Source organism: Rana temporaria, chromosome 1 (genome assembly GCF_905171775.1).
Source record: "Rana temporaria chromosome 1, aRanTem1.1, whole genome shotgun sequence".
NCBI lineage: Eukaryota > Metazoa > Chordata > Amphibia > Anura > Ranidae > Rana > Rana temporaria.
Window position 1 is genome coordinate 366,755,975 of NC_053489.1, and position 21,594 is coordinate 366,777,568.

Below are 21,594 nucleotides of genomic sequence, written 5' to 3' on the forward strand. Positions count from 1 at the left end.
TTAGTTTTAGAGTAGGCAAATTGTAAGCCTTAAGTCGGTGCACTAAACTCACAAAGGGTTACGTGTTCCCTATGTGTGCTTTCTAACTGTGTGGGGAGTGCTGACACTAGACAGAGGGATTGGTGTTCCTGATTGGTAGGATTTACAGATCTCTTCCTCTGACAGACTGCCATGTTTACATGGGCAGACCACCGTTCGGTCATTCCCCCCAAACAACTGCAGGTGTCCAATCACAGCGGCAGTGGGTCGCTGGTGGCGTGCCCCAGACTAGGAAAACGTAAACCACGTACATGCATGTTTTTTGCTGGGCTGCCCTGCCGCAGTATGTGGGCGTTCTGGAAGTAGTTAAATAAAAGTGGGGATAATAAGTTTGACAGCTTTCATATGTGCCTTCTATTGTTTGGCTAGACAATTGTGCTTCTCACTGCATACAGCTCCTAAGACGGGTACATCTTTTCAGGAAATCCTGCTATGCCCTTGGCCATTGTATCAGCTCTTCAATTTGTCTTCCACGGTTGTAGGTTTTTTTTTTTTTTTTTTTTTATTATTATTTTAAGGTGTACAAAACTGCAGGATTGACATGCAAGTACAAAATTCCCACAAAGATGTTAAAAACAACCAAAAGTCATATAGGCAAACTGAAAAGACATCCCATCCACTGCCACTTCAAGAGCTAGGCACTATCTGCCATGGGACACCACACTGGACCAGAGGACAGTCTCCTCATGGGGAAGAAGAAAATAGAAAGTGAGAAGAACAAATCCAGGGACCATCCGCTCCAGGATCTAAGTGGCATTGGCCTCAGGCATGTCCTGAAAGATGAGAAAATTATAGGTCCCAACTCCTTTCAAACTGTTTAATTTTGTCGTTTGAAAGTGCAGAAAGTCATTCATGTACCACGATTTGAAGATACCTTAGCTTTAGCCACATCAACAGATTGGCAGGTCCTCACAATGGTAATTTTTTTTGTCTTTTGATGCTTTAAGTTTCGGTTCACACTGCTGCAACATGGGATCTGACTTGTGAGACCAAATCGCATGACATGTCAAATTCAATGTTTCCCTATGAGGGCTGTCTTAATAGTACACAAGTCGCTCCAAATTTAGAAAAAGTTCCTGTACTACTTTGGTTTAACTTGGGTGCGATTTCAGTCTTTGTACAGGCTCCTAAATGGCAATTGTAACAATGTCCTACACTTCGCTTGAGTGCTTTCATCATATACCGCTTCCTCCCAGTCTGAATATAGATATCGGATATTTCAACCACTCAAGCACAAAACAAGATACTTGTTTAGTTGCTGAACATGGACTGTTTATTAGAACCAGAATACAAGTCTTATATACAGTAGAAGAGGATGTTCCTACCTCCTTCTCATATTACTCTAACAATACACCTGTAAGAAATTAACATGAGCTAATTAACTAATCCCTTAAAGCAGCCGATGTGACTCTGTGCCCTTCTGGGCATTGTTATAACTCAGGATTTCACTACAGGTCAGACTTGTCACGAGCTTCACACAGTAAATTATACATTATCATATGTATAAACAAGACACCTTCACACAATAGCGGGCACTCCAGCAGGTGTCGGCCCGTCTTTTACATTGTACAGAAGCTAATGTGATCAGCTCTCTCAACTAACATGTTGAGTTCAGAATCAAACAAACCAAGAATAGTCTTTACATATATCCTGGGAGATATTGTGGATAAATATTACTGTCCCATTTTAAGTAATCCAAGATATATTTTCTCCATCACCCCAGGATGGCACAGGGTGACTTGGACATAAGAGGTGCATGGGGAGCTGAAAAAAGGGTTTCCCAACCTTTCCGCCACTATCCTCTGTTTGTACAACTTTTCCAAGGTATTATGAGTTCCACGGGCCCTCTCGTCACAGCATTCAAGTTGAATCAAGTCAGAAGGAAGTTGCAGGGCCAGACTAGCTAGCTCCTATGGAACCATTGTCACTGGCTGAAGAAGGAACCAATGAGCTGTTCCGAAACGCGTCCCGCCTCTATGACACACTTCCTGTCCTCTTCCTGTTTGTGTTCCATGCTGGTTTGTCTCTAAAATGTAAAAAGTAGATACTACAGCGCTACTAATAAATCAGGAAAGAAATTATATTCTAAATAAATATAGCTGCAAACACATTAAAAGGTGTACGAAACCAAAAGGTAAATGTGAAAAATGGGTGCTGCGCTGATATTAACTTATAATAATATACAATAGTGCATAAGAGATCCCCCTAATAATGGGCATCAAAGTGCAAATAAACATAAATGACATGCAATAAAGCAGAATAAATGAATAGAAGTGCCAAGTATTATAACAGTCCCGTGAAGGATCAGCATAACCACAACTTCCTTGGAAGAAAGACACACTGCACAGTCACTGTGATAAGGGAGAAAACAAATCGAATCCTGTGATGAGGGATCCTATAGCAGACACTACAAACAAACTTCAGCTCTTCAGTTTCCTTTTCCTTCAGCGAGACCGGTCGGCCCTGACCAGGAGACTGCAGTTTCTGGGCCTGATGTTCAACTCGGAGCAGGCCAGCATGTCCCTTCTGGTGGAAAAGCTTCAGACTGTGGTCCAACTTCCTTTTGTCGAGCGAACACCCTGCTCCCTCTTGGAGGTCTTGCATGTGGATTCTGGGTACTATAGTATCAACCTATGGAGGTAGTCTTGTGTGCACAGTTCCATAGGAGAGGAACGATCAGCAAGGGCCTTGCCTTTTTATGGAGGTTCCGGTCCCCTGTGTGGCAAGCCAGAGTGTACTTGATTCCCTTCTTCTGGACCAGTGGTTCTCAACCTTCTAGTGCCGTGACCCCTTGATAAAATTTCCCAAGCTGTGGTGACCCCTAGCGGTAGAAATTGTAGCGTGGGTTGTCGGCACCCAAGGCAAGACAATTTGTGCCCCTAACCCATGGACATTTAGCACTCCCTGAGTCCCTTCCACTCCATAGTATTAAATCCCATTATGCTACATTTTAGGATGTACCACTTTTTCTCCTTGTTCTCCTTTCTTTTCCTTTTATCGCTCTATCCTAATTTTTTTTTCTATCACTTTCTCTAGCCATCTTTCTTGTTTAATGACAACTATAATCACAGTAGTGTTACGCACTGTGTCTCCAACTTTGTGGTGTTGCACAGCAGTGACACCTATGCCAAAATCAAGAGATAGGGTCTCCTCCACCCCCCTTACTTCATTCTTTACCAGTCAGCTGACCTCTAGTCTGTGAAGAGGCTGAGTGGGCGGCCACAGGCTCCAGAGACAGCCCTGCAAAAAGGCTAGGAGAGTGGTGCGGGCCTCATGAACAGCCCAGGATTAGGTGACCCCTGGCAAATTGTCATTTGACCCCCAGGTTGAGAACCACTGCTCTGGACGATCATTACTACAGATGCCAGCCTGTCTGGCTGGAGGAAGAGCTTTTGGTTTGAGATCAAAATGAGGCTGTTAGACTCGCATCAGTGTCCTGGGGCTGAGAGCGTTCAGGTTGCCTCGGGTTCACTGGATGACCCTTTTCCGTAAAACCCCGTCTGGGTCCAATTGTCTTCTACCAGCTGTGGCTACTGTCTTCCACCAGTGCAATGTGGTAGCAGCGCTGGAGGCTTCCCTTTGTGTTGGGCAGCACATCCTGGTTCTCTCCACCGTGCACATTCCTGGCATTAGAATTGAGTTCTGTACCCAGACATTTTTTTTGGCAGATCTGCCTATGGTGGGAAATCCTGGGAGTGAGTGCGGGTTCCCCTACCGGATGCAACAAATGTGCTGTTGCCATTGTGGGACCAGTATCTTCTCTTTCCACCTTTCCTCCTCTCATGCTGCTCCCTCGCCTGCTGTCGAGGTTCATGGGACAGTGACTGTAGGTATTCCGGTCCTTCTGGTGGCTCCGGACTGATCTGTGGTATGCTGACCTGGTGCGACTGATCTTGGATGCTTCCTGGCGGTTGCTTCTTGGGGAAGGACCACCTTCCCAGGGTCTGGTCTACCACCCTGGATTACCCTCTCTGGCTGGAGACATCACTAGTGTGTGCCATCTGCATTGGACAGGAAGTTGTCAGGTTGGTGTTCTCCGCATTGTCAAGGTCTTGTTTGCCTTCTCTTCAGGAGATTTGTATTTGCACCGAAGCAGCTTTGATTGCCGGGTGCTAGGATCTGGATGTCCATTTTCGATGGCTTGGGTGTTGGCCCTTTTTTCAAAGGGGAGTTGCACAAAATTTGCTTTAAGTACCATTATGGGTCACTTTTCTGCCCTTGCTGTTTCTTTCAGTGTCTCTTGGTCACGCACTTCCTGATTCACGCCTTTGTTCTAGGGGGCTTTAATTTGGTTATTTTGGTTCTCCAGAAGCCTTCCTATGGAGAGTGTTCAGGAACTTCCCCCTGCTTATTTTCTCCAAAAAAATTCCCGTTTTGGTTGCCATTCCTTCTGCGAGACGAATGTCTGAGCTGGCGGTCTTGTTTTCGTCTCCCTGTTTGGTTTTACACAAGGATAAGTTGATTCTTCATTTATGCCCTCCTTTTTGCATAGGTGGTGTCGGTTGTTCACCTAAGGACTTTGTCCTGCCTTCCTTGTGTCCGTGGCCTTTGCATCTTAAAGATGCATGCCTTGGATGTGGTCCGTGTGGTTAATGTGTCCTTGTCAACTGCAACCAACTGCTGGTTGGTCATTGATCTTTTTATGTCCATGGTCGGCTCCAGGAAAAGCCTGGGGCCTCCTCTGCCACGTTTTCCAGTGGAATCTGTTGGACTTTTGCTCATGCGTGCAATATTAAGGGGCGGGCTCCTCCCTTGGCTGTTATGGTGCCCTCCCACGAAAGCACTAGTGCCTCTGGTGCTTTCCAGCATCTGTGTATCAGGGTTGCGTGGCAGCTACCTGGTCGGCTGTGCATTCTCTTAATTTTCAGTTCGTGTGTTTTTTTTTTTTTTTTTTGGCCACAAGGTTTTGCTGACTTTCAGGATCCTTTTTTGCCCCTTTTTTAAGGGGTTGTTTGGGTGGTTGGCATGTTTGCCTGGTTTCACAGTCGCTTTTTGTTTTGCCCACCCCTCGTTGAGGCACTGCTTTGGGACACCTCTATGGTCCAGAGTCAACAGAGCCGTGTCTGGCAAGGATCGGAAGCGAAAACTGCATTTCTTGTTACCGTAACATCCCTTTCTCTCTGTTCATTCACTGACACAGCACCCATCCCTCTATTGGAATTATTACTTCTGACACTGGTTTGTTACAAACTAGATGCTTATAGCAGAGAGGTGGTTTTATGCCAGAAGGGACTCCCTATAGGCGGTGCTAAGGTCTTTTCTGCCTAGTGTCCTACTCCTGTAGATGGCGTTTATAACCCTATGGTCACGATTCAATAGAGCTGTGTATTAAAATGATTTCAGATGAGCACTATTTATAAGGATATAGCACCTTGGTGGTTGCGTGTAATATATTTTTTTTTTTTTTTTTTTGTATACGTAACCCCCCTAAGTGTGTGCTAGATGTAGTGAGTAAAATAGGCAAACCATACCCTGACTCTCTTGTACATTTTGAGAGTCTGTAAATGAGTCAGTGTTATTAGAGCTTAGGGTTGAATGACTCATCCTTGCAGCCTTCTGTTGCCTCCCTGGTGTCTGGAATTACAGGGTGGGGGTTAGGAGGAGCTGCCATGCATATTTATGAGGCCTCAGCCAATCCCCAGTAGTGGTCTGACGGGGGACTGAGTTCACCTCATAAATGGGCATGGACCATGCCAGCGGGGCAGTTGGGTGGAAGATGGAGATGCAATGTTGAGGAGGCTGTCAGTAGCCCTAAGGGGGAACCACGTAGTCGGGGGGGGGGGGGCGGCGGGCTGTGTGGACCTGCCTTGGTCCCGTGCTTGGATGCTGGACGGATGTTGCCAAATACACAAGGGAGGAATCTTTCCCGGAGGCAAGGAGAGGACAGAGTGAGTAGTTCAACACTGGTGGGGACCAACAAAGGAGGGGCAAACTGCCACATATAGCCAAGAGCATGCAGGAGGAAAGTCAAAAATAGACTGTATATAGGAAGTTGTCCCTGATGGTTTTTTTAAGTCAAGTGGGTATCCTTTAACTTCCCATCCCTATCTAAGTTGTTAACTCCCTAATAAACAATAACTGTGGACTCTTTTCTGACTCCGTGCCTGGCTGTGCAGGCGTGGGGATACCTTCATCTGTAGCTCCTATGTGGGGTATGCTACATGGTTTTTGGACATTTGGGCCTAATGCTACATGGTTTTTGGACATTTGGGCCTACATTTTATGAAAGATTTGTTTGCAGAATTTTCCAACAAACATTTATTTTTCTTTTCAAAAATTCTGTTTTATTTTTGCTCGTATAGCAAAAAATATAAGATCCAGTGGTTGGTAAATGCCCAAAAGAAATCTGTCTCCAGAAAATCTCATATTGTTTGGGTTACAGTGCTACATAACTGGGTAATTATTCAAAGTATGAACCGCCATGAAATCTGAAAATTGGCCTGGGCAAGGGACGGGGGTGAAAGTGTCCAGACTTGAGATGGTTAAAGTATTGTATTGACTGTTGTAGAATATTGTTTAATTGTGTCCCTGTCCCCCAAAGGGTAACTGTACTTGTTATGCAAGCTAGCTTTTTACTGTTCCTGCTCTGCATCAAATTTCCAGATGGTCACAGACCTCGGATGCAGATCATGCCCACTTTTACGGTCCCCTGCTTGCATGTTTAGCACTCTAGGTGCCTGTATCGGGCATTTAAAGCTTGAGTGCAGGCCATAGGGTCATTAAAGCCTCATACGCACGATCTGACCTTTCCATGGGTGTTGTCCGTGAACTTGGTATGCATACACACGGTTGGACTTTTTCAGCCAACAAACACGAACGTAGTGAAGTAATGGACACACTACGTGTTTTTTTCTGCTCTTTCCCGCCACCCTTGGGCGACTTCTGCTATTGTTGTCTGATCTTAAGCATTGGTTCTGAACCTGGATGTTTGGACTTTAGTCCGATGGACTTGTGTAGACACGATTGGATTAGTCGACATAAGATATTTGTTGCCAGAAAGTTTGTCTGTTCACAACGCAAATGTTTGTCCAATGTATAAGAAAAAAAGTTTGTCAGATGGAGATGCACACGGTCGGATTGTCCTCAAACAGGTCTGTCGGAGGTTTGTTGTCAAAGTCCGATCGTGTGTACGGTAGACAATATGAAGATTTGATGCGAAGGAAGGCCAGAGATAAAATAACCAGTTAAAGTGCAGATATGTTGCCAATGCAATTTATCCATTTATTTTTATTTTTTATGCTGGCCATAGAGGGTACATTTTTCAAACTATTGTAAAACAAAATTCAAGTACTATCATTTAGAATCTAAATGTCAATCACAATTATTAATGTAATTTTGTTGATTGATATGATCAGCGTTTTGATAAGTTTTAATTTTAGAATACATGGTAAATAAATTCTAAAATCTACATATGCTGCTGTTGAAGGGGAAAATGCTCAGATCAACCCAAGTGGCACAAGTCCTAATACAATCACCTTTTAAGTAAGGTGCTGTTCATTCCCACTACAATGTTACACTGCCGTTTTAGAATGTACATTGAACTACTTTCACTGAACAGTTGACCTATGCATGGCCAGTCTTTTAGTTCTTAAAACCCTTTAGTTGTCTCATTTCAATTGTTTTTCTTCAGCTTCCAGTTACTCTTCTTCTGAACCTACTACTGCATATCCAGAGGCTTCGTCAAGTTACCATCATCAGCAGCCTAATCGATTTGGACATGGATCTTGGGGCAGTAAAGATGTGAGAGCGAGTGAAAATGGTACTAAATATGCCAGAAATGCTGCATATGTGAACAAAGACATGAAATTCAAGGCGCAGCCGAAACCACAACAGCTGCATTATTGTGACATCTGCAAAATAAGCTGTGCAGGATATCAGGTATTGGAGACAGAGAAGACTGCATGAATGAGGGAGATATGGGTTGATTCTGTTGTAAAAAAATATATATAATAATTACATTTTGGATAGAGTAAGGAGGATAATAACCCCATCAGTTTTGTTCGCAATCTGTGCCCCATTGGGAAGATTTCCTTTAATTTTCTGTCCCATAGCCAACACAGGAAGTGAGAGAATCCGAAGGTGTCAATAGAACTAGTTTCCTTATTGGAAGAACTAAAAAAAAGTTTTACCCTTTGTTTACACTTTAATGGCTAAATTACCTTCTGAATAGAAATTAAAAATACATATGTTCTGGAGTTGTCTGGTTCTAAGACCCAGCAGTTTTAAATCGGCTTCATTTAACTGTCATGTCATCCAAACGTTATAAAAGGTCACTGACAATTCAGTTTCTTAATGCTGCTAAGGCCTGTATCCTGCTTTACTGGAAGCAACCTATAGCTCCCCCGCTAAGTGTTTGGTTTGACAAAATTGAGGAGATTTACAGAATGAAAGATATCCTTGCCTCTGCTGATCAGAGAGAAGTTTTGCAAAACATGGTTCTACTGAACCGACCATTTATTTTTATTTTCTAGTTATATGGCAGACCTCACCACCTGAACCTGACCGGTTCATAGCCTCCACCTTTGGTGCCTTGACATGTACCTTCTGTAAGTGGAAGGCAAATTCTGACGGTGGATGAGGGGGACTGGGGTAGGGAACCCTCTTGCAGTAAGTGGATCTATTCTGGTCCATTTCACTGAACTTCTCAGCCGTGTTCCAGTGTAACCATGATTTATTTTATTTGCAGTTTCCCCTGCAGACGGTATGATTTTTCCCTGTTTTGTATTTTATGTACTGTATTTTGTATAAAACAATGTATGGGGATCAAAGAACTAATGTTCAAGTGATAAAATCGCGCTATAAAGCTGGATGTGGTCCAGTGCAAATAAATAAACCTAAAAGCAGGAGAAGATGAATAATGTGACAGGTGGTCAAAGAAAGGATGTTCGTAGCACTAATAAGTGGGTCCTGTTATCTCACTTGCCACAGATGAGGTAAATTCAGCATAAGAAACTTCTCATATGTCAAACCATTCACCCTCCTTCGATTAGGTCAAGGGGTTAAAACTCAATGGAGGCACATAAAGGAGAAAAAGGGGAAAGAAAACACTGCAATAGTATAATTCCACCTTGTCATATGCACCCCCCCAAACAGTTAAAACATCCCATCAGGTAATGCCTGTACAGGAAATCACATATAAACGAGCAGAGTAAGGAGAAGGTATCACCAGTTCACCGCTGCCCTCCACGTCTAGGGGCCGCCGCGCACTAGGCAGCGTTTGTATAGATGCACGGTGATTGGTCAGCGGTGGAACGCAGTCTTCTTACTTCCTTGTGGCGCCGTTGTAGCCACGCCCTGACGCGTTTCTTCACTTCCGACTTCAGCAGAGGGAGTCTCTGCTGAAGTCGGAAGTGACGAAACGCCCACAAATAGAGCTTTCTTTTGATGGTTTTTGATTGCCTCTGCGATTTTTTTATTTTTTGGCGATATAAACGCAAAAAGACCGAAAATTTGGGGAAAAAAATATTTTCTACTTTTTGTTATAAGAAAAACTGAATAAACTCAATTTTAGTCATACATTTTAGGCCAAAATGTATTCAGCCACATGTCTTTAGTAAAAAAAAGTCAAGCGTGTATTTATTGGTTTTCGCAAAAGTTATAGCGTCTACAAACTAGGGTACATTTTCTGGAATTTACACAGCGTTTAATTTATGACTGCCTATCATTTCTTGAGGTGCTAAAATGGCAGGGCAGTACAAACCCCCCCCCCCCCAAAAGACCCCATTCTGGAAAGTAGACACCCCAAGCTTCTTGCTAAGAGGCATGTTGAGCCCATTGAATATTAAAATTTTTTGCACCAAGTGATTGAATAATGACCCAAAATATTTTTTTTATTAACAAAAAGTTGTCGCTAAATGAGATATTGCTTACACATGCCATGGTTATATGTGGAATTGCACCCCGAAATACATTTTACTGCTTCTCCTGAGTACGGGGATACCACATGTGTGGGACTTTTTGGGAGCCTAGCCGTGTACGGGGCCCCGAAATCTAAGCACCGCCTTCAGGATTTCGAAGGGTGCAAATCTTTGATTTCACTCCTCACTACCTATCACAGTTTCGAAAGCCATAAAATGCCAAAATGGCACATTTTAATTTAATGGCCAGTGTGACTTCCTCCGGAGTGATCTCCGAGACGAGAAGTTTCCTTTCTGTGTCAGAGTGCCAGCGCCAATATAGACACCATAGGGGCGAAGTCAAAACCTACCGGGAGGTATAAAACATGGTAAATGCCGACAGGATATCCTCCTGAAAGGTGACTGAAATGCCATCTGATATGACCGCTGAGGGCCTGTCTTGCTGTGCTAGCATCGCTAAGTTTGCTATTCTTGTCTCCATTCTCAAAGTATTCCTATCTGCTACGTTGTATTCCAAGCCTAGTGGTGTCTGACACATGGAGATGTAGTTCTCGCCTAAGCGATGAAAGGTGTTCGAAGTTGGGGACTGTTGCCGAGGCTGAATACTGATTTAAAGCCTCATCAACCTTACGCTGCAGGTCATAGACCTTGTCTCCCAGCTCTGCCTTCACCGCTGCCACAGCCGAGATATATTGGCCCCTGCTGTGAGCCTTGGAGGCATCCCACGTCCTGTCCTGAACTGCCTCGTAATTAACCCAATAGGGTTGTAACCTCCAAAGGGCATTGTTCCGTGACCTGGTGGTCCTAATGGTTAATTTGAGTGGGTGATGATCGGAGAGGCCAGAGTGGAGGTAACCCGCCTCTTGAATGCTGGCCAGCATGGAGGCATTGGCAAACGCTAGATCAATGCGGGAGGAGGTTTTAAATGTAGCAGAAAAACATGAATACGTTCTATCATGGGGTGAAACCACCTCCACGCCTCCTGGAAATCAGCTGCCTGAGCCCATGCCCCGAGATCAGGGTTAAAAGTAGATTGGAGGAAAGGCCTCCCATGAACAGAACCCGTGCTGGGCAGCCTCTCAGTGTATGGAATCTGTATCTGGCTTGGGGAAGGCAGACATTCACAACATATTTCTTATTATAAATACTCAACACCACCATAACCAATTTCCCCTGGGGGTCTAGATGAACATCATGCATTACACATGGTCCACGTTTGCTAATCAGTATAGACACCCCTCGAATATGAAGAATGGGTCGCATGAAGTGCCCTTTGCACCCAAGGTTTTTTCAGAGCCAGAACCTTGCTACCAGTTAAGTGTGTCTCCTGCAACAACACTATGGGGATTATGCAGTTTTAAATATTGGAATAACTGTGGTCTTTTTATATTCAGAGTTAATATAAGCCAGTAAGCAAACCCAACATTAACATATGTATTCAGTAGGGTCAGAGATCAATAAAGCATTTGAGCAGTACAGTACTTATCGAGATCTTCAAGAAAGAGAAATCCCTCTCCCCAAAACAAACACCCTACCCATACATCATGCAAACCTAGCTCATAGGCCAAAAAAATAAGCCAAAGAACCATAAAAACTGATGCAGGGTTTCGTCCCATAACAAAAATAGAATATAATCCTTAGGTTACTGGGACCGCTAGAAGCTGGCCCCTAGGGCCAGAGATGAAGGAAGGACTCCCGGGGAAGTCCTTCTCGGCCGTGGATGGGGGATCCAAAGCGAGGAGGGGGAAACAAGGGACAAGCGGGGGCACCTCGGTTCAAGGGTGGGGCAGTTCGGTAGTTGCTGTTGGAGCTCCCTGAGGAGCAGTACAGTAAACGGCAGTCTAGCCAGCAAAAATTATCAGACATACAAATGGGATAAAGGTGGAATTCAGCAGGGAGACAAGGACTAGGGACAGAAAATGGGTAGTATTGGGAGCCCTCAGGAAACAAGAGACAAGTCTGTTGAAGAAAAAAAGTGATACTCCGCTTCTCCCTGTTGGATGTAATCGGTCATGGGTCCTCGGCCTGGGGTGTCAAAGAAACGCATGTTGTCGCCATCAGTGATCCTCAACCTGCTGGGATACAAAAGGCCAAAGCGTATTCCCTTCTCCCAAAGCCAGCGCCTCACCTCAGTAAAGGACTTGCGACGTTGCTGCACCTCCTGAGAGAAATCTGGGAAAAAGAACAGTCTGGTATTTTCATATTTAATTTCAGGCATGGTACGCTCTGCCAGAATGCGATCCCGGTTGCGGTAATTCAGCAGCCGCAGTAGGGAGAGGCCCCAGGCCTCGGAGGGAGCGGCGGAACCCTGTGGGCTCTCTCCACTACGAAAGTGGGCGGCATGTCACCCAGATCTAACAGTGGTCACAGGCGGTGGGGAGTAACAGTCAATTTCCCCCAAGGATGCTGGCTCACAGGAGGGGGGGAAGGAAAACACTGTGCCCAGAGGATGCAGCTGGGGCCGCAGGCGCAACACGGTGGTCGGCCACGGTGCATGGAATCGGCCCTCCAAGATCCCCAGGCCGTCCCAGATCACCCCCTCCACAGACGGCGCCCAGGGCGGACGTGGATGTTCCGCCACTTGTCCTGCCGATCACGGCAATTGAGCCACGGAGGCTGCAGCGAGGGGGCGGCAGGCCGCAAGATGGCCACGGGGAAACGGCGCTCCCAGATCCCCAGGCAATCCAGCACAGTCCCAGACTACCCCTCTACCGCTGGCTTCCCAGGTGGACTCGGATTGGCTCGCCCTGCGGATCGCGGCAATCCAGCCTGGAGGATGCAGGGAGGTCCGTAGGCCGCAAGATGGCGGCGGGCCTGAGGAGTATGGAGCCGATCGTGGGCCAAATAGCAACTCTGACGGATGGCCAGGATCCGAAATTCCCGCTGGGGCCAATGCAGGGGGCATTCAGGAACCTGCAGGGCAGTTTTGGAGGCTCACCAGGTCACTGGGTGCACAGGATGGCAGTAAATGGAGTCAGGATCCACAGCAACACGACTTTCTCGGTTCACATCCGGACACGCCCCCCACTCGTAGGCCTCTTTACTAGTGTACATTCGCTTTGCCATTTTGGGCTCTAAATTTAGTGGTACACTAGTAAGGATTCACAGGTAAAGCACCTGATCTGTCAGCAAATGTAGAAGACGCTTCCAAAAAAACTGTTAGCAATTGGGATCAGGCCTGTCTCTGCGAACGCTGCAGTTATGTGTTTTGTAAGTGACACTGATCGATCGATACTGCACTTGGGTGGGCTGGGCTGGACAGAGGGGCAAAACGCAGGTGCTAGCGGGTATCTGGGCTGATCCCGCTAACAATGCGTTTTTGGGACCCCCTAACTGCTGGGTACGCTAGTATAGATCTGATCAGATATTGATCTGTTCAGATACTATACCACTAAGGGAGGTGTATGCTCTGCGCGTGGGTGTAAGCGTTGCTGGCACTAACCTTACGCTGCCTGGGCGACGCAGACCCTGACTGATGCTAAAATTTAATTGATATCACCCACCGGGCGATCAGGGGGTTAAACCTTTATTGGGTTATAAACGGCGGGTGCCCTGATGCTTTAAACGGCAAACTAACTTCACCCGTAACACTTATACAGCGAGATCACTGACAGGGAACCTAAATAACAAAATAACTAACTGGCTAACCAGCGTCACCAGTGACACTTATACGGTGATGACTGGTGAAAGGGTTAACTCTAGGGGCAATCAGGGTGTTAAAACCTTTAAGAAAATATATGAGGGTACCTGACGCTATAAAAACCTGCCAGTGAACCTAAAAAATAACTGGCTACCTAGCGGCACCAGCGACATTAATACAGCGATCAGAAAAACGATTGCTTAATGACACTGGCGATAGGGGGTGAACGAGTTGACTGGGGGGGCGATCATGGAGTTAAACCTTTATTGGGGTAGGGGGCTACCCTGGACCTAAAGCTAACTGCCCTGACACTTTACAGTCACAAATTACACTAAATGCAGTGATCGGTAAATAAATGATCATTGCAATCAGTGACACTGTGACTGGGGGGTGAAAAGTGTGCCTGTGTACCTACGTGTCAGTGCACTTGGATATCTTCTCTCCTCGAGCTCCGGTCAAAAAGGCCTCCTCGAGGAGTGTGACATCACTTCCTCCTGCCTTTGTTTACATTACACAGGCAGAGGAAGCATCGGACTGGCCAGGAGCGATTGCGAGGGGGTGGCCAGAAACCAGTGGCCGCCCTCATCTCGGATCGCTCCCACAACGGACCGCCACCAGTACTGGGGGGGGGGGGGGGGGGTTTGTCCAATCGGACCACCCACGGAAAGGCAGACGCGTACAGGTACATAGATGTGCCATTCTGCCGACGTATATATCTACTGGCGGCGGTCCTTAAGTGGTTAAATACCATACCATACCATACCATGAGTGGCAATCCCAATATAGGCGATCATTCTTGTCCTGCCTAAAAGCTAGAGTACTTTTTTTTTTTTTTTTTCCAAGTTTAGTTTTTTTAAAAACTACTGGGGCCTTCATGTCATGATGTTCCTGATCTTTGCTAGGTTATTGAAATGCTGCCCTTCTGAACCTTCTTCACACATCCTTGATGTATTTAACCACCGAAGGACCGCTGCACGACGATGTACGTCGGCAGAATGGCACAGCTGGGCGCCACTGACCCGCTCCGAAGCTCCGTGATCGCGCACCCAATCGCCGCCTGTGTCCCGCGATCGGTCACAGGAGCTTAAGAACGGGGAAGAGGTGTGTGTGTGTGTGAACACACCTTCCCCGTCCTTCACTGTGGCAATGTCAGTGATCGTCTGTTCCCTGATATAGGGAACGACGATCACTGACGTCACACGTCCAGCCCCGCGCCCCCTAGTGGTTAACTCCTTCACTGCATTGTCATTTTCACAGTAATCAGCATTTTTATAGCACTTTTCACTGTGAAAATTACAATGATCCCAAAAATGTGTCAAAATTGTCTGTCCGCCATAATGTCCCGGTCACAAAAAAAAAACGCTGATTAGTATAAAAAAAATGATTAATAAAAATGCCATAAACCTATTCCCAATTTTGTAAACGCTATAGATTTTGCGCAAACCAATCGATAAACCCTTATTGCGTGTTTTTTTTTTTTTTACCAAAAATAGGTGACAGAATACGTATCGGCCTAAACTGAGGAAGACTTTTTTTTTTTTTTATATATTTTTTGGGGATATTTATTATAGCAAAAAGTAAAAAATATTGATTTTTTTTTTTTTTTTTTTTAGAAATTGTCGCTCTTTTTGTTTATAGCGCAAAATAAAAAAATTGCAGAGGTGATCAAATACCACCAAAAGAAATCTCTATTTGTGGGGAAAAAGATGCCAATTTTGTTTGTAAGCTACGTCGCCCGACCGCGCAATTGTCGGTTAAAGCGACGCAGTGCCGAATCGCAAAAAGGGGCAAGGTCCTTAACCTGCATAATGGTCCGGGTCTTAAGTGGTTAAAGCGGAATTCGCATCCCCTGTGGGGGAAAAAAAGGTCAGCAGTTACGAAAACTATAGCTGCTGACTTTAAAAAAAACAGCTACTCGCCTGTCCCACGATCCAGCCGTATGCTCACCCCAGTTGGTCTCAACTGTCTTCTTTCCTCGGCACCAGCATCTTCACTATGGGCACCCGGCTGTGAGAGCTTGCAACCTTGCAGCCGGGTGCCCCCACTGCGCATGTGCGAGCAGCACTTTGTGAATGGTAAATGCAGCCTTTTAGGACCTGTCACGTGTCCCAGAAGATTGCAGAGGGAACAGAAGTTCAGTTCCGATCACCTAGGCAGACGGAGTGAAAGTTTGAGTGGGTACCTGTCACAATTGGGTACCCGCTACCCCCTGCTCCTTAAAGGGCCAATTGTTCAAGAGGAGCAGGGAACAAGTCCTTAAAGCGGAACTTCCCCTTTTGGGTAGAACTCCGCTTTAAAAAGGTTTCAATGTTTCCTTCCTTTTTCTCCGGGCCAGGGGTGGCCATTAATTTTTCCAATGGAGACAAAAAGACGTTAAGTTAAAATTAACTAAGGGTGGGCCAACATCCCAATAGTATAAGAAAACATTTAAAGAAAGGAGCAAGGTTCCCCCTTGCGGGACTTTAAAGGCCTTGGTCGTTGTATAAGCCACTCATTTCTTTTGCTTGTTACATGTCAAGTATATGTTTTTACCATTTGTTTTTAATAAATGTATCTATTTTTCTATAACTTTCCTACAGTTTTTATTACTAGGCATTATACATCGACCAGGGCTGTTGGGCTACTTTGACACTGAGGCGCTTTACAGAAGCTATAGCGCCTGTAAAGCGCCTCTCCTGTCACTCCAGTGTTAAAGTCAGAGGGCTTTCACACTGGAGCGGTGCGCTGGCAGGGTGCTAAAAAAAAGTCCTACAAGCGGCATCTTTGAGGCGCTTTAAGAGCTTTGTAGACACGGCTCCTAAAGTGCCCCTCCCCATTGAAATCAATGGGCAGCGCTGGCAAAGTTCCGCTACAGCGGCGCTTTGCGGGTGCTTTTATCCCATTCGCCCTAAAAATGCTTTTAAACCGTCAGTCAAGCGCCTCCACACCAATTTTTTTTTTTTTAAATGGCGTGGGGGTCCCCCCAAAATCCATACCAGTCCCTTATCCGAGCATGCAGCCCGGCAGGTCAGGAAAGGGAGGGGACGAGCAAGCGAGGGGGATTTGGGAAAGGTTTTCTCAACTTTTTTTTTTTTTTTTTTTTTGTGTTCAGCGGGAAGCCCGCTGACAACTGATGACTCATCGGTTAAGGATGCGGCGGCCTGCATCCCAGCCCCCTCCTTGGCAACCAACTATATACAGTGTAAAAAAAAAATTGCGGTAAAAACGTGGTACTTGCATTTTGGATGCGGGTCCATTGAATTCTATTACATGCAAAACGCTGCTTTTTGCGCAGAGGCACAAATTCCCTGCATTTTTGCAAAATGCATCAAAACGCATTAGTGTGAACCGAGCCTCACAGGCCAGGTTTGCAAGATAACTGAAATACATCGCAGGTGATTTGCTGCTCAGTGATTACAGTATTCTAGTCTGTATCTCCCCAAGGTAATGCATAAAACCTGGCCTGTTAGTGGGCCCAGAGGACAGGGTTGATGACCACTGTCCTAGGCAATGCTTTCTGCAGACAAAGCCTTGGACTTTTGTCCAAAGGGCGTTGGCCAGGAACTTGTCTTGCATATGAACGGCACACAATTGTCGGCCAACAAACATGAACGTAGTTGCGTACTACGTGGTTTTTCAGCTCTTTACCACCACCCTTTGGGCACCTTCTGCTAATGTTGTGTTTGGTGAGCATGGCTTCCGAACATGCGTGTTTGTACTTTGGACTTTTGTCCGACGGACTTGTGTAGACACGATCGGAAATTCCGACAACAGACAGTTGTCAACAGAATTTTTTTAAAGCCAGCCAACATTTATCCACGGAAAATCCGAAGACCATTGTCCGATGGAGCATACAAATGGTTGGATTTTCCCGCCAACAGCCTGTCATCACAATTCCCATTGGAAAATCTGATCGTGTGTGTGTATAAGGCTTTAGTCTCTCTCAAAGTTTTTGCCGCTGTCCTCATTGACCCCTGTCAGCATGCCGTTCTGGGCCTGTTGGCTTTCTGATTGATGAAGCTGATGGATTCGGAGAGGCAAAATGACAATGGGGGCATTGAGGGCCAGCTAGGGACAGCCAAAGGGCTGAATGAGACAAAGTTGGGCTCTCAATAATACTCTGTTACATTTTTACTTTGTTGAATATATGTTGTGGTTTACCCAATGTGAGCTATGCCTCTCGTTCAAAGTCCCCCCCCCCCCCACCCCTTCTCTCTTTTGTGTTTATGGGGATGGAGATTCCTAGCCCCAATGTAGGAGGTGCCCTGCTCCTAGCACCAAGCCTCAGTTTAGGCAGGTTTCTCATTTAAAGTGCCAAACTCCCCTCTTTTTTGCAATTTGTAAGGCATAAATGTTCCTATTGTAATTGTTTTCTACTTTTAGACATATAAAGAGCATTTAGAGGGACAGAAGCACAAAAAAAAAGAACTTTCAGTCACCACCCAGATTCCTGCAAGAGGTACACAAACACAATTGCAGTGTCAGCTCTGTGATATTTCGTGTACTGGACCAGATGCCTATGCTGCACACATTAAAGGCGTCAAGCATCAAAAGGTAATACTGTAAGACAGAGGTTTGCTTTTATCTTTATGTACAGTATCTTCATGCTATACTATTAGTACGCCTAGAAGTTTTCAAACCATTTGTTTTTTTAAAAAAAAGCAATTTGTTAAAGTTTAAAAAATAAAAATTTTATTTTTTTCTGCATTTGAATTTCAGCCAGTCAGTGTTTTTTTTGTTTCATTTTTATCTTCTCAAATGGTGGAAAGAGTTCTCTGGTTGCCATTTGGTAAAGACAGTATTTTCCAGATGGCATTTTACCACCTGATATTTAACACTATGCTCAATTCATTCAAGGCCTATAAACCTTCCTATCTGTAGCTTGATTTTCAGCTGCATGTGATGTGCTCTAATCCATATAGTTTCATGATGTCATTTGTTGCCTTACTGTATATGCACTTCCTTTATTACAGTAATTCTCCACACTCCGGTGTTAGAAGTTTATTTATGTATTCAGACATGAGGTATGCCACAAACACATGCAGCACTGGTTAAAACTGTATTAAACCCCAAACCAAAAATGTAATATATTGCAGGTTACCAGTCATTTAGATGTGGTGTCTGCATTAGTTTATTTTTTTTAGGACTTTTCCTTTCTGTTTTCACTTGTGTCATAGGCCAGATTACCATCTCCTTTATTAGTGTCCCCACTCTGGTTGATGGGGCACAGGAGGTGCCTTTGGACAGCAGCGTTGTCCGTTAGGGGGGAGGGGAGTGTTGGATGTACTTGCAGATTTAAACTAGAAAAGCTACAATTTCTGGGGAAATTGTGTGAAGTGTTCTTGCCTCCACCAGTAGTCTACAACTGGAGTGGGCGGAGTTAAGGGGTGGAATGGCTTGATTAAAGTGGGAGTTCACCCATTTTTTTTTTTTTCTCTTTTCCCCTTAGATTGATGCTCGTTTTTTCTAGGGGAATTGGCTAGTTGTTTTAAAATATGAGCCATACTTACCGTTTTCGAGATGCATCTTCTTCGTCGCTTCCGGGGTATGGGTCTTCGGGAGCGGGCGTTCCTTCTTGATTGACAGTCTTCTGAGAGGCTTCTGACGGTCGCATCCATCGCGTCACTAGTAGCCGAAAGAAGCCGAACGTCGGTGCGGCTCTATACTGCGCCTGCGCACCGACGTTCGGCTTCTTTCGGAAAATCGTGACGCGATGGATGCGACCGTCGGAAGCCTCTCGGAAGACTGTCAATCAACATAGGAACGCCCAGTCCCGCAGCCCATACCCGGAAGTGGCGGAGAAGATGCATCTCGTAAACGGTAAGTACGGCTCATATTTTAAAACAACTAGCCGATTCCCCTAGACAAAACGAGCATCCAGCTATGGGGGAAAAAGTGTAATGTGCGGGTGAACCTCCGCTTTAACTGTTGTCAGGTTGGACTGGGCAGAGTAACTTTATGGAGTGGCTAGAGTGGAGTTTCAATGAATGTCAATTGATGGCGTGAGTTTAAAACAAATGGTCATATTGTATGAAACTATCAGGAGTATGGCTTAGCCGTGGACATGTGTAGTGGCAGCAGGGATAGCTGAACGTTTTAATTCACACGATTTGTGTAGGTGGGCTTGAAAATTAAGGAGTGGTGGCAGTTTAGAGATCATGTCCTGATTTTTCACCTTTTGTCAGCTCACACTCTAGTTTCGCTATTTATTCCTATGGGACAAATTTCGTCGCAAAAACGACGATATTTTGTGAACGATTTAGCGAAATGTTTCACAAAGTAATAGCTTATCAATCGGGAACAATCCGCACGTTTCGGTATTTTACTTGTCTATGTAGTGTAAAAACTGTGGGAGGAGTTAGGGTAGTAAATTTGGCTACAATATGTATGTGAGATAACAATAAGTGATCTTGCTATGCAAGAACACTTAATTAACAAATTGAAGCGAATCTCCAGCTCACTTTATTTTTAGTAGATACAGCAACGTGTTAAATGCTGATTATTGTAGGCACCACTGTCAGTGTTAAATGTTTTTCCTCAACTCTCTAACTGCTACATCTGCAAGAGAGCTTGTTCTTTTGAAAACCGACTAACCGGCAAGATCACATGGGTAAAATAAGGTAAAGAAAAGTGAAGCAGCCACATCTAAGAATTGGTAAGCTACAAAATGTTTTCTTTTGGGTTCAATACCGCTTTAATGCATGCCCTCTGTCTGTAGTCCAAGAACTGACACTTCCTGTGAACAAACAATATGCCACACAATCCCTGAGTCTTTCAGTCTAGTGCCCTTCAGTTAAGAGCTAATTAATTAGATCTAAGACGGACACAGCAGGCAGAGCATTTAAGAGGGATCACCTTACAGTATTTCATCACAATAGTATTAACCACATTTGTGATGCAATCGAGAAAATGGTGAGGCATGGATTGTGACATGGAACAAGACATTGCTTTTTCCCTCAAGCCAATGGAAACAAGCTAGATGGATTAATACATGGCCATAAGGAAATCAGTCAAGCATGACCATACAAATTGCAGCCACAATTTGTGAGTCCATCATAATAAAGTAAGCCAAACAAACGACACAAATATAACTAACAACTAATTTACTATATTATAACTATAAATATACTTGGTTAAACTATAGCATTTGAAAGTGTACAATGCCTTTAAGGTAAAGTGGTATATATTATTTTTGACTGTTTTATCTCTCGTTGACAATCATTGCTAAAATTAGATCACTTAATGGCAAATCGCTTTTTAACCTGGGTATGTATGCACTGCAGAGGTCCATCAAATTTACCAACAACCGATCTGAAATCTTCCTCCAGCTCCTGAGGTAACACTCTCTCAAAAAAATTAAAATGCGCCTCATGGTGTAATATTTCCACAAACATCTTTATTTAAGCAAAAATGGAGTATCGGTGCACACAATGCCATTGCCCCCATTAGAATAAGCATTGGCTCCTCAAATATGCATAGCTTCCAGTTCTAGGCGTGATTCTGTCCCATGGCCTCGCCACTGACATGATTCATCACGTGATCAATGCCTTTATCAAAGGGACTGTGCTCTGGTTTTAAATGCACCTTTCTTGTGAGTGTTACTCCGTTTTCAGTTAAATAAAGGTGGTGTTTGTGGAAATATTGCATTATGAGAGGCATTTTTATTCTCTTTTGGTGGGTGTTAAAATGTTACATTTACCTTACCAGAGTGTGGATCAAACATTTAGGTATTAATGGAGGTGGTACATGTTGAAGTGTGCACTGATACTTTGAAGCATGCAGGGCAAGACTGCACTAAACAATATGATGAAAGATTTTTTTTGAAAATACAAGGACTCATTTTTGTTTTGCACATTTGGATATTGCAAGAAAAATATGGACTTCAGTTAATCATTTTTACTATTTTGTTGCTGTTTGCACAGAACTTTATTAACTCACTGCAATTATATCTGAGGTTGCTCAGATATTCAAATTGTTGCGCACCACTTTTTGATTTAACCGTGTGTGTGTGTGTGTGTGTATATATATATATATATATATATATATATATAATGATTCTCTTTTTGTTCATTGGAGGAT

At 44.5% G+C, this 21,594-nt stretch overlaps 1 protein-coding gene across 1 annotated transcript in view; it reads left to right on the top strand.

The window, feature by feature from the left end:
• The window catches only part of ZFR2 (zinc finger RNA binding protein 2), a 290,651-nt gene that overhangs the window by 66,593 nt on the left and 202,464 nt on the right, over window positions 1–21,594 (top strand). The window contains exons 2-5 of the mRNA XM_040339314.1: window positions 2,488–2,634; window positions 4,532–4,744; window positions 7,642–7,917; window positions 17,899–18,069. Of these exons, the coding sequence (XP_040195248.1) occupies window positions 2,488–2,634; window positions 4,532–4,744; window positions 7,642–7,917; window positions 17,899–18,069 (807 nt within the window). The remainder of the gene's footprint in view (window positions 1–2,487; window positions 2,635–4,531; window positions 4,745–7,641; window positions 7,918–17,898; window positions 18,070–21,594) is intronic.